We start from the raw sequence: 14,123 nt of genomic DNA on the forward strand, positions 1-14,123 counted from the left end.
CTTCAGCCTAATTTCCTGCTTTTTAATTATTTTAACGCTCCACCTGAGGACTGGTTTTCCTCTGTGACTTCCTAATGTATGCAAGCAGGACTTCTAATCCACTACCCTCTTCCCCTAGCTTAACTAAGTCTTGCAGTAAAATTATAAATTTCTACTTTCTTTCCTACATTCTCAAATGTAGGAAATGAGGACAAACAACTTCCTGTCTCCAATTTACAACACTATCCACTATTTGTCCTTTATTGTACGTTTCAAACCCAGTGTTTTGTTAATCATGTTTTTACACAGCAGTGGATGGCAGGTTTTTAAAGATTTGTTTTCTGTTTGTAAACACTTTTTTTTCTGGAGACGGAGTTTCATTCTTGTTGCCCTTGCTGGAGTGCAATGGCATGATCTCAGCTCACTGCAGCCTCCGCCTCCCAGGTTCAAGCGATTCTCCTGCCTCAGCCTCCCAAGTAGCTGGGATTACAGGCTCCCACCACCGTGCCCTGCTAATTTCTATAATTTTAGTAGAGATTGGGTTTTGTCTTTTTGGACAGGCTGGTCTCGAACTCTTCACCTCAGGTGATTCATCCGCCTCAGCCTTCCAAGTCTGTAAACATTTTACGTGATTAAAAAAAGTAGAAAAATAATCTTCTGGAACTCCACTGTAAAAAAGAAAAAAAAAAAGTCTGCGCCTCTCCTTTTATCTTCCCTAGGCACACACACCTTACTAGTACGTCTTTGGGTTGAAGTTTTGCTTTGGAGAAATTACAGGGCCCTTTACAGCAGCCCTGTAGTCTATTCTTGGTCATGAGTTTCAGAACTGTCTGGGAGAACCCAAAATACCCATAGTGGCCATGTATCTTGGAATGTCTAATGAATATCTTCCCGAGTTGTCTCTTAGAGGACAGCCTGAGGAGTAAGAGTGTAGCCTCTCAGAAGAGCAGCTGGATGGCCTAGGCCTGTGGAAAATTTCCTTGTATAGTATTTGTCTAAAAAACCTCTTAGAAAATTAAAATTATTTTTTCACAGAAGAATGCTTATACACTGTTGGTGGGAGTGTAAATTAGTTCAACCATTATGGAAGACATGATGGGAACTGTCTGAAGACCTAAAGACAGAAATACCATTTGACCCAGTAATCCATTATTGAGTATGTACCCAAAGCAATATGAATTATTCTATCGTAAAGACACATGCATGCGTGTGCGCATTGCAGCACAATTCACAATAGCAAAGACATGGAATCAACCTAAATGCCTATCAGTGATAGACTGGATAAAGAAAATGTACATATAAAACATGGAGTACTATGCACCCATAAAAAAAAATGAGATTATGTCCTTTGCAGTAACGTGGATGAAGCCGTAAGCCATTATTCTTAGCAAACTAACACAGGGATAGAAAACTAAATGCCACATGTTCTCATTGTAAGTGAGAGTTAAATCATGGGAACACATAGACCTGTAGAGGGGAACAACACATACTAGGACCTATTAGAGGCGGGAGAGGATCAGGAAAGATAATGGGTAGTAGGCTTAACACTTGGGTTATGAAATAATCTGCACAACAAACCCCCATGACACATATTTACCTATGCAAAAAATTTGCAAATGTACCCTTGAACTTAAAAGTTAAAAAAAAATTTGTTAGCTTTTCCAATAATTCCCTGATAGCGTTTTGATTTTATGTGTATATGACACCCATTATGTATCAGAAATTTGGATTACACAGATGAACAGGGTTCAACATACCTGCCATGTAGGAGTTTATAGCTCATTAGCATGGATAGGTGTGTAAACAATTTATTCTCTAGAATAATACTTGTACATGAAAAGACAAGGTATTGAGCTGAAAGATAATAGTTATCAATTCTGCCACTAACATAGCAGTGGAAATATCAAGGAGGGCTTTATAGAAGAGGTGACATTTGAGTAGCTGTCATTGTTTAATGGAACTTTTTGTGTTAATGTTGCTGGTGCGGATATTTCGTTTCCTTTTTTTTTTTTTTTTGAGATGGATTCTCACTGTCTTGCCCAGGCTAGAGTGCAGTGGTGCAATCTCGGCTCACTACAACCTCCACCTCCCGGGTTCAAACCATTCTCCTGCCTCATTCTCCTGAGTAGCTGGGACTACAGGCGTGTGCCACCATGCCCAGCTAATTTTTGTATTTTTAGTACAGACGGGGTTTTGCTATGTTGCCCAGGCTGGTCTCGAACTCCTGACCTCAGGTTATCCACCCGCCTCAGCCTCCCAAAGTTTTGGGATTACAGGTGTGAGCCATGGCACCTGGCCTAATTTTTTGTATTTTTAGTGCATACGGGGTTTCATTATGTTTGCCAGGCTGGTCTCTAACTCATGACTTCAGGTGGTCCATTCGCCTTGGCCTCCCAAAGTGCAGGGATTACAGGTGTGAGCCACCACGCCTAGCCTCTCAACCTGATTTTTATTTTTAGTAGACACATTGGTGATGAGACAATCAGATGTTCATATTGATGAGAAAAGGCAGAAATGATTTTTCTTCTCTAGATTATTGAAATAAATTTTTTTCCAAAGGACAAGAAGATCCCATCCCAGTAAGGCAATGCAAGAACCTGCAAGCAAAATGTACCTGAGACTTACAGTGGGGTACAGTACAGTGTCTCCTGGGAAGGTGGTCACTGAGTAATTTAATGGGCAGGATGGGGATGAAAGAATATTTTGAGTGATATTATGGTCTGACTTGACAGTGGAGTTGGACATATTTGTGTCCCAGTCAGCACTGCCACTTCCTGAGTTTGTCACCTTGAAAGATTTTTTCACTTATTTCAATTTCAGTTTTTTTTTTGTTTTTTTTTTCGAGACGGAGTCTAGCTCTGTCACCCAGGCTGGAATGCAGTGGCACAATCTCGGCTCACCACAACCTCTGCCTCCCGGGTTCAAGTGATTCTCCTGCCTCAGCCTCCCGAGTAGCTGGGATTGCAGGCACCTACCACCACGCCCAGCTAATTTTTGTATTTTTAGTAGAGATGGGGTTTCACTGTGTTGGCCAGGCTGGTCTGGAACTCCTGACCCCATGATCCACCCACCTCAGCCTCCCAAAGTGCTGGGATTACAAGTGCGAGCCACCATGCCCAGCCCAATTTCAGTTTTTTAATAACTGTAAATTGCATTTCATCAGAAGAGCTTAAAAGATGTTTAAGAAGTCAAAGACTATGAAAGGTATATTTCAGAAAAATCTAGTGATATATTTTATTTGTTAAATTTATGGTTTTTTTTCTGGTTGTGTGACTTTAAATAGAACCCCAAGGGTTTGCTTTGGGAATGCTACCAGAGAAGAGAAGTAGGAAAAATCTTTTTTCCATTATGGCTATAGAAAGTGAATACATTTCCACAAGCAAATATGATAGATTAATTGGTGCATTGTGTATATTTCTCAAACCATCAGCTCCTCTTTTTTTGCAGGGTCTATAATTTGTAATGGTGGATATCTCTGTTCTGTATTCCGTTGTCTAGATGTCCAAGTTTAATGCAAAATTTTATGACATGGAACTTGACACCTTCTGGAAATGTTCACATATGGTTGTTTATTAAATTATCTCTCATGGAAATATTTAAATGACATGTTTATTGTCTGAAAAGGACAGATATTTAAGCTTTTTTTTTTTCCCCCCCCTGGAGAAAGAGTCTTGCTCTTTTGCCCAAGCTGGGGTGTAGCGGCACAATCTCAGCTCACTACAACCTTCACCTCGCAAGTTCAAGTGATTCTCCTGCCTATTTAGCCTCCCTAGTAGCTGGGATTACAGGTGCACACCACCAGGACCATCTAATTTTTCTATTTTTAGTAGAGACGGGTTTCACCGTGTTGGCCAGACTGGTCTCAAACTTCTGACCTCAGCCAATCTGCCCACCTCAACCTCTTAAAGTGATGGGATTACAGGTGTGAGCCATTTTGCTTGGCCTCCTTTAACTATTTTATGTGACTCTTCTCTCTTACCTGAAAGTTGCCCAAAAAGAGATTGTGACATATATTTGGACCCAGCACCAAGGTGATTTGACTCTCCTCTTCGGCCTGGGCCTTGCCCACAGAAGAGAGAGTGACTTATTGCTGAGTTTAGCATACAGGTGATATGATTCTTCTGCTGACTCCCAGAAGTCACTGTAACATATATCTGGGTCCATCGCTGAGATTGTGTGACTCTTCTCCCGGGGACCCGTCCATAGTGGGGATTGTGACATATTGCTTGGCCAAGCACCTATGTGATATGACTCTTTTCTTAGACTTGGGCCCTGCCTGCTGAAGTGATTTTGACACATTTGCTGGGCCCAGCTGAAAGGTTATATGTGACTTCACACTTCTTCCTGAGCCCTACCCATGAGGGGCACTGTGTCTTAACTCTGAGACACTTAATTAGGTGATATGACTCTTTTTTTCGAGATGGAGTCGGGCTCTGTCACCCAGTCTGGAGTGCAGTGGCACAGTCTTGGCTCACTGCAACCTCTGCATCCTGGGTTCAAGCGATTCACCTGCCTCAGCCTCATGAGTAGTTGGGATTATAGGCACGCACTACCACAGTCGGCTACTTTTTGTATTTTTAGTAGAGATGAGGTTTCACCATGTTGGCCAGGCTGGTCTCGAATTCCTGACCTCAAGTGATCCACCTGCCTTGACCTCCCAAAGTGCTGGGATTATAGGCGTGAGCCACCATGCCCGGCTGATGTGACACTTTTGTGTGGACCCTCTTCTTGGGATATTGTGACATATTGCTGGGCCCAACATCTAGGTTATGTGACTCTACTCTTTGGTCTCTGCCCAAAAAGAGATTGTGGCATATCAGTGGGTCAAGAACCTAGATGAGGTGACTCTCCTCTCCAGCCTGGGACCTGCACACACTGTGTACTGAGACATATCACTGGGTCTCACACCTAGGTAATGCAACTCTCCTGCATGGGCCCCGCCCACAGAGGTATTATGAAATATCTTTCTATTAATCACCTAGGTGATGTGACACTCCTCTTCTGCCTGGGAACTGCGAAAAAAGTGTTAAATATCACTGGGCCTAGCACCTAGGTGATGTGACTCTTTGCTCATGCATGTGCTCTGCAAGCTGGATGTTTGTTACATATAGTTGGGCCTAAACCCTAGGTCATGTGATTCTTTCATTTTCCTGAGCCATACTCAGAGCATTTTGACATATTTTTGGGCCCATAATTTAGATGGTGTGACTCTTGCATGGGCCCTCCCCATAAAGGGTAGTGTGACATATTGTTGAGCCTAGTTCATAGGTGATGTGACTCATAGTTCTCTATGGCTTGGGCTTTGCCCAGGCAATTGTGATGTGTTGCTGGACTCACCACCTATGTGTTATGACTCTCCTCTTCTGCCTAAGCCCTGCATGCATTGTGTGTTGTGACATATGCCTGGATTCAGCAACTTTATGACATGGGAATTGCCCACAGAAGTGTTATGACATATCTCCTTTCCATCACCTAGGTGATGTGGTGATGTGACCCTTTTATTTTCTTGTTTCTGGCGTAGTTTTGGTATGGTGACATATCATTGAGTTCAACACCCTTGAAACAGTAGGCTTCTGCCTGAGCCCAGCACATAAGTGGCCTTGTGACATATCTTTGCATGCATTATCTAGGAGATTTAACCCCCCTTTTCTGCCTGCACCTTGATCACTGGGAAGATTGTGGCAAATCACTGGACTCAGCAATCAGGTGATGTGTTTTTCCTGCCTGGTCCTTGCCCACAGATCATTGTAACATATCACTGGGTCTAGCATCCAGGTGATGTGACTCTGCTGACTGTATTCTGCTTTCAAGAGGAGATTGTAACATATCCCTAATCGAGCACCCACGTGTGGGTGTGGCACTTCTGCCTTATCCCTGCCCTCAGAGAAGATTGTGACATATCACTGCCCCAAAATGCGGTGATGTGAGTCTACTGGTCCATCCTTATTCACTAGTGGGATTGTGATGCACATCTTATCCAAACTTACAGATGCAATAATGACTCTCATACCTCTAGACAACCAGTAGCAGATGTAGTTTCTCTCATAGCCAGGGTCAGGAAAATGAGTAATATCCTGGGCCTCCTCTTTGTATGAAGGTCATAAAGAATTAACACTCTGTCACATGTTGTGTAAAGTGTCAAGAGGTTCAGAGAATGTCCTAACAGAACTCAGCACACAGGGGAGGTTGTGACACTCATATGCATAACCTGCCAACAGTAAAGACTGTCAACCTTCCTCATGAACACAGCTCACTGTTGAGATTCTGAATCTCATACCCAGCTGCAGCCAAAAGTTGGAAAATTGAATCTCATATGTTAATTCAGTCCATAGAGAGGTTAGTGTCTCTGGGACCAAGATTCAGCACACCTGTGAGTCATTGACTTCAATAAATGACATAATTTGCAGGAGGGATTGAGGTTCTCATATAAAAATCCAGACCGTCATTGAGACTGTCATTCATGTACTTATACCCAACATACAGAGGGTATTATGTCTCATACCTAGAACTAAAAAATGTGTGAAATTGTTAATCTCATGCCTCCACCTTCATCCAGATGTGATTGTGACATACAATTCTGCCCAACACCTGAGTGATTTGACTCTCTTGCCTGGGCCCAGCATACAGATGGGATTGTGCCATATTGCTGGACCCAGCATTTAGGTGATGTGAGTTTATTCTCTTGCCTTAGTGCTTTTCACAGAGGACATTGGACATATCACTGTGAGTAATGTCCAAGTGATGTGACTTTTCTCTACTTCCTGGACTTTTCCAAAGAAGGGATTGTAATATATTTCTGGGTCCAGAACCTAGGTGATGTGACTCTCCTCTTCTGCCTGGTTTCTCTTGTACATTGTGTATTGACATGTGGCTGGTTCTAACACCTTGGTGATGTAAATCTCCTGTATAGGCCCTGCCCACAGAGGCATTATAGCATATCCTTTCATTCATCACCTAGGTGATGTAATTCTCTTTTTCTGCCTGGGTACTGCCGGAAGGGAGGATTGTGGCATATCCCTGGACCCAGCACCTAGGTGATGTGATTCACCCATATTTCCTGCGCCTCACATATTTTGAGTATTGTAAAATATTACTAGGCCTACCACCTATGGGATTGCATGCTCCTGCCTGGGCTCTGCCCACAGGGACATTGTGACATATATCTGCATCCATGACATAAAAGATGTGACACTTCTTACCTGCACCCTGCCCTGCACAGGAAAGATTGTGACATATCCCTGGAACCAGACACCAGGTGATGTGGCTCTTCTGCCTCTGTCTTGCCCCCAGGGAGCATTGTGACATAGTGCTGAGCTCAGCACCCAGGTGATGTGACTCTGTTGCCCGTGCTGTGCTTTCAGGAGAGAATTGTAACATATCCCTGACTGAGCACCTAGGTGATGTGACACTCCTGCTTGGTTCCTTCCCTCAGGGAAGAGTGTGAGATATCCTTGGCTGAAATCCCAGGTGATGTGACTCTCCTGCTTACTCCCTACCTACAGGTGAAATGGAGACATATACTACAGTCAGCTTACAAGTGCAATGATGACTCTCATACCTCAAGTCAGCTATTAGAAGAAATAGTGTCTCTCATAGCTTGCCTTAGATGAGTCACATCCTTGGTCTTCTCTTTTTATGAAGGCCATAAAGAATTGCCACACTCCCACATACCATATAATGCCCTCGAGTGTTACAAAGAGTGTTATCCCAGGGCACAGCACAAAAGTGAGATTGTTTCTTATATGCACACCTCACCAACCATTAGGATTATCACCTTCACACATGGAAAGAGCCCATTGCTGAGGTCTTGAATCTCAAATGCAAACACTGTCCAGAGTTGGAATTGTGACTGTCATATATGAGCCTCCAGCCACAGTTGCGATGGTGACACATTTCTAAACTCAGAACATAGCAGATGAGGAGTCTACTATCCAAACCCAACCAACTGGAGAGATGTTTACCCCAATACCTGGGCTTTAGGCCACAGATATGGTCATGGGTGCTTAAAAACATTATTTTAGAGTAAATTGTGACTCTCATTTATACTAGATAAAGCCTTTGAGTAGTACAGAGAGTGTACTAGCCAGGTTGCATTGAGTTGAGATCGTGCTACTGCACCCCAGCCCAGGTGACAGTCTGAGATTCTGTCTCAAAAAAAAAAAAAAAAAAAAAAAAAAAGTGTGCTAACAAGACCCAGCACACAAGGGATTTTTTTATTTATTTATTTATTTATTTTTTTATTTTTTCAGGCTTAATTCACTTTATTTTTCTTGTATAAAAACCCTATGTTGTAGCCACAGCTGGAGCCTGGGTCCGCTGCACAGAGACTCTGGTGTGGGTCTTGACAAGGTGGTCAGTGAATTCCTGATAGGGAGACTTGGTAAACACAGTCTCCTTCCAGAGGTCAGGGGTCAGGTAGCTGTAGGTCTTAGAGATGGCATCCAAGGTGGCCTTGGCGAAGTTGCCCAGGGTGGCAGTGCAGCCCCGGGCTGAGGTGTAGCAGTCATCAATACCAGCCATCATGAGCAGCTTCTTGGGCACAGGCGCTGAGACGATGCCAGTGCCCCTGGGTGCAGGGATGAGGCGCACGAGCACAGAGCCGCAGCGGCCTGTCACCTTGCAAGGGACGGTGTGGGGCTTGCCGATCTTGTTCCCCCAGTAGCCTCTGTGCACTGGGACAATGGAGAGTTTGGCCAGGATGATGGCCCCACGGATGGCAGTGGCCACCTCCTTGGAGCACTTAACACCCAGGCCGACGTGGCCATTGTAGTCCCCGATAGCAACAAACGCCTTGAACCTGGTGCGCTGGCCAGCACGGGTCTGCTTCTGCACCAGCATAATCTTCAAAACCTCGTCTTTGAGAGAAGCCCCCAAGAAAAAGTCAATGATCTCAGATTCCTTAATGGGCAAAGAGAAGAGGTAGATCTCCTCCAGGGACTTGATCTTCATGTCCTTGACCAAGCGGCCCAGCTTAGTGACGGGCATCCACTCCTTATCCTCGGCTTTGCCTCCGCGAGCTCCGCGGCCTCGGCCCCGGCCCCGTCCACGGCCGCGACCCCGGCCCCGGCTGCCACTGCCGAAACCTCCGCGGAAGCCACCGCGGTTCCCCATCCCAGGGCCACCAGGGCCTCCGGGCCCCCCCGCTGCACCGGCGTCATCCGCCATTTGGTGTTCTCTTGGAGAAGAAGCCATTTTTATTTTTATTTTTAAATCCTGAACGGAGTATCGCTCTGTCGCCCAGGCTGGAGTGCAGTGGCACTCGACTCACTCGGCTCACTGCAAGCTCTGCCTCCCGAGTTCACGCCATTCTCCTGCCTCAGCCTCTCCAGTAGCTGGGACTATAGGTGCCCACCACCACGCCTGGCTAATTTGATACATATATATATATATATATATATATATATATATATATATATATATTTTTTTTTTTTTAAAGACAGAGTCTCACTCTGTCACCCAGGCTGGAGTGCAGTGGCGCGATCTCAGCTGACTGCAACCTCCGCCTCCTGGGTTCAAGTGATTCTCCTGCCTCAGCCTCCTGAGAAGCTGGGATTACAGGCACACACCACCATGCCCAGCTAATTTTTGTATTTTTAGTGGAGACGGAGTTTCACCATGTTGACCAGGTCTCGATCTCCTGACCTCATGATCTGCCCGCCTCAATCTCCCAATGTGCTGGGATTACAGGCGTGAGCCACTGCAGCGGGCCTGGAGATTTTTACTGTTGTGTGAACACACATCAAACAGCATACATCATCATTTTCTCATATAAACACAGCCTGCTTTTGAAGTTCTGAATCTCACACATAGAGGAAGTCAGAGGTGGAAAAATTGACTCTCATATGTGGATCCAGTTCGTAGGTGAGTTGATGATACTCAGAGCAAGATTCAGCACACCTATGAGGCTGTGACTTCACTAATTAAAGTCCACAGGAGGAGTATAGGCCGTCAGGTACAAATTTAGTCCATCATTGAAATTGTAACCCCTGTTCTTAGACACAATATATAGGAAGGGTTAACTTTCTATTCCTAAAACCAGAACATGTATGGAATTGTTAATTTCATCCCTGCACCTTCCCACAGGTTTAATTGTAACGTTTTTCTCTCCCCAGCACCTGAGTGATCTGACTCTTGCCTAAGACCAGCCCACAGATGGAATGGTGACATATTGCTGAACCCAGAACTGAAGGGATGTGATTCTATTTTTCTGCATTGGTGTTGCTCACAGGGGGCATTGTGGCATATCGCTGGGCCTTGCACTTAGGTGATGAGAGTCTCCTCCTTTGCCTCAGTACTGCCCACAGAAGGCATTGTGACATATCTCTGGGCCCCACACCCAGATTATGTGACTCTCCTGCCTGTCCCCTGACCACATAAGCAATTGTGATATATTGCTGGGTCTGACTCTCTGGTATAACTCTACTACCAACAAGAAGCATTGTGACATATTTCCGCTCATCATCCAGGTGGTGTGAATGTGATGAATGTGACTCTCTTCTCCTGCCTGATCCCTGCTCACAGAGGGAGTTGTAACATATCCCTTGGCTCCGTACCAAACAAGTGTGATTGTTCTTTCATCATAAGTTCTGCTGGCAAGGGAGATTGAGACATATTGTGGAGCTCTACGCCAGTGTGACATTACTGTTTTCCTGGGCCTGGACCTCAAAAGGCATTGTGACATATTGCTGGGCCCAGCAACAAGGTGACATGAGTCTTCTGTATGGACCCTGACAACAGAGCATTGTGATGTATCTTTAAGAGCATCAACTATTTGATGTGACTCTCCTATTATGCCAAGGCTTCCCTCATATGAGAGATTGTGACGTACCTTCTGGTCCAGAAATCGGGCGACATGTTTCTTCTGCCTGAGCTTTGCTTACAGGGAGCATTGTGACATATCACTGGTCTCAGCACCCAGGTGATGTGACTCTACTGTCTGTGCCCTGGTTTCAGGAGGAAATTTAGCATATCCCTGACTGAGCACCCAGGTTTTAACTCTTCTGCCTGGTGCCTGCTCTCAGAGAAGATTGTGACATATCCCTGGCCTGTTACCCAGATGATGTAACTCTCCTGCTCACTCCCTATCCACAGGGGAGATTGTGACATATATCTTTGTTCAGATCATAGGTGCGATGTTGACTCTCATATCTAAAATCAGCCAATAGGGGACATACTGTATATCTCTCATATGTGGGCTTAGGAAAATGGGTAAGGTACTGGCTCTCCCCTTTGTAGGAAGGACAGAGAGAATTACACTCTCACATATTGTATAAAGCCCTCGGGTGGTACAAAGAGTGTCATAACAGGGTCCAGAAAACAGATGAGATTGTTTTTATGTATGCACACTTTGCCAATTCTTAAGACTGTCACCTTCATCCATGGACAGAACCTACTGGTGAGGTCTTAAATCTTACAGTTCGATGCAGTGCAGAGTTGAAATTGTGACTGTCATATGTGAACATCAGGCAACAGCTGAGGTGGTGACTCATTAGTAAGCCTAGCTTATAGGTAGGTGACAACTCTCATATCTGGACCCAGCCATTACAGAGGTGTTAACTCTCATATCTGGGCATAGAGCCACAGGTACGATCATGGGTCCATAGCAGCACAAATGTCTCCCAGTTACCAAAGATTGCGACTCTCATGCATACCTTATAAATTTCTCAGGTGGTACAGAGAGTGTTCTAACTAGGCTCAGCATACAGTTGAGGTTTTGACATTCATGCACACCCAGCCGACAGTAAAGATTTTCATCTTTTCACATGAACACAGTCCACTGGAGGCTCTGAATCTCATATGCAGAGACAGTCGCAAGTTGGAAAATTTACTCTCATAAGTGAATCCAGTCCAAAGGCAAGTTGGTGACTTTCGGACCAAGATTGAACACACCTGTTTGTCTGATTCCACTAAGGTGACACAGCCAGTAAGAGGGATTGAGTCTCTCATTCAGTGATTCAATTCATTCTAAAAATTGTGACTTGTGTTCTTAGATCCAACATATAGGAGGTGTTGACTTTCGTACCAAGAATTGGGATATATACAGGATTGTTAATGTCATCCCTGGTCTTTCCTGCAGGTGTGATTTTGACACACACTTCTGCCCAGCATCTGAGTAATGTGATTCTTCAGAATTGGCCCAGCCTAGAAATAGGATTGTGCCACCCTGCTGGACCCAGCACCTGGGTGATGTAACTCTGTTCTCCTGCCTTGGTGCTCCTGGAAAAAGACATTGTAACGTATCTCAGAGCCTTGCACCGAGGTAATGTGAGTCTCCTCTCATGCTTTGGTTTTACACACAGAATTGGGATATGTACAGGATTGTTAATCTCTTCTTGGACCTTCCTGCACGTGTGACTGTGACACATGTCTCTGTGTAGAACCTGAGTGAGTTTACTTTCCTGTCTGTATTTAACCCAGAAATGGAATCGTGACATGTCGCTGGACCAGAAACTAGGTGATGTGACTCCATTGTCTTGCCTCTGTGCTTTCCACATGGGGCATTTGGACATATCACTGTGCCTTGCACCCAGGGGATGGGAGTTTTCTTTCCTGCTTTGGTGTTGTCCACAGTCAACATTGTGAAATATTGCTGCCCTGCCCCCTAGGTTATGTTACTCTCCTGCCTCTGCTTTGCCCACATGGGTCATTCTGACATATTGCTGGGTCTAAAACCCAGGCAATGTAACTCTCTTGTTTGGGTTCTGCCTGCAAGAGTCACATATCTCTGCTCATCACCTAGGTGATGTGACTCCCTTTTACTGCCTAGTTCCTTCTCACAAAACATCCTGTGACATATCTCAAGGCCCCATACCTAGCTGGTGTGACTCTTCTTTTAGGTTCCACCTGCTGCAGAGATAGTAACAAACCGCTGGACCCAGCAGCATAATGATATTATTCTTTTGCCTTGTGCCTGCCCTCAGAAAGCACTGTAACATATTCATGGGCCCAACACCAAGGTGATAAGTGTGTCCAGCCTGGACCCTGCCCACAGGGGCATTGTAACATATCACTTGGCTCATCAGATGTTTGATGTTATCCCCTCCCATCTCCTACCCTGTGTTTGTCTATAAGAGACATTGTCACAAGTTTCTGGGCCCAGCACCTAGGTATTATCTTCCTGGGATCTGTCCATATGGCGATTGTGATATATTGCATGGCCCAGTACTTACTTGATGTGACTCTCCTCTCATACCTAGGCCCTGTTCACAGGTGTGATTGTGACACATAGCTTGGCCTAGCCCCTAGGTTATGTTACTCTCCTCTTATCCTTCAGTTATTTTCACAAGGGGCATTGTGACATATTGCTGGACTGGGAACCCAGGTGACGTGACTCTCCTCTACTGCCTGAAATATACCCAAAAAGAGAGTTTGATATATTGCTTGACCAGGATCCTAGGTGATGTTACTCTTTTCTGCTGCCTAAAGCCTGCATACATTATGTATTTTGACACATCGTTGGGGCCAACACCGAGGTGATGTAACTCTCCTGCATGGACTTTGCCTACAGGGGTATGATGATGTATCTTTTCATTCATCACCCAGGTGGTATGACTCTCCACTTATGCCTGGGCCTTGATGAAAGAGGAATTGTGACATATCCCTGGACTTAGCACTTAGGTGATGTAACTCACCTTTATTGCCAGGGCATAGAATATTATGAGTATTGTGACAAATCTCTTGGCCTTACAGCTAGGGGATGAGAGGCTCCTGCCTGGACGCTTTGTGGCCTGTCTTCTGGTTTTATTACCTAGAAAGATGTGACTCTCGTCTTCTGCCTGCATTCTTCCCACAGAGAAGATTGTGACATCACTGGACCCAGCAATTAGAAGATGTTTCTCTAATGCCTGAGCCTTGTCCACAGGAACCTTGTGACATATTCTTGGGCTCAGTACCCAGGTGATGGAACTCTGCCACCTGTGCCCTGTCTACTTAGGCTATTGCGAAGTATAGCTGGTTTCAATAGCCGGGTGATGTAACTCTCCTGCCAGGCCACTGCCTTCCAGGGATATTGTGACATATCTTTGTGCCAATCACCCAGGTGATGTGAATCTTTTCACCTGTCTGGTCCTTGTTCACTGGGGGATAATGATACATATTGCTGGTTTCAGCACGGAGCTGATGTAACTTGTCTCTTCTTCCTATAT

General features: G+C 45.0%; 2 protein-coding genes across 7 annotated transcripts in view; one reads left to right on the top strand and one right to left on the bottom strand.

Moving 5' to 3' along the window:
- The window catches only part of LOC101020199 (zinc finger protein 28 homolog), an 85,323-nt gene that overhangs the window by 1,673 nt on the left and 69,527 nt on the right, over positions 1–14,123 (top strand). For 2 of the 6 annotated variants that reach the window (XR_002518798.2, XR_004180476.1), the window contains exon 2: positions 10,092–12,238. The exons of the other annotated variants lie outside the window; for them this stretch is intronic. The gene's annotated coding sequence lies outside the window, so the exon portion shown is untranslated. The remainder of the gene's footprint in view (positions 1–10,091; positions 12,239–14,123) is intronic. 6 annotated transcript variants of the gene reach the window in all.
- LOC101020912 (40S ribosomal protein S2) lies at positions 8,220–9,175 on the bottom strand. The gene has a single exon (XM_003915257.4). The coding sequence runs from the start codon at positions 9,169–9,171 to the stop codon at positions 8,263–8,265; it is 909 nt and encodes a 302-aa protein (XP_003915306.3). The 5' UTR covers positions 9,172–9,175; the 3' UTR covers positions 8,220–8,262.

This window comes from Papio anubis, chromosome 20 (genome assembly GCF_008728515.1).
Source record: "Papio anubis isolate 15944 chromosome 20, Panubis1.0, whole genome shotgun sequence".
NCBI lineage: Eukaryota > Metazoa > Chordata > Mammalia > Primates > Cercopithecidae > Papio > Papio anubis.

Bases quoted from the DNA above. Each gene is read 5' to 3' on its own strand.
- LOC101020912 (XM_003915257.4), bottom strand. From the start codon at position 9,171: ATGGCTTCTTCTCCAAGAGAACACCAAATGGCGGATGACGCCGGTGCA.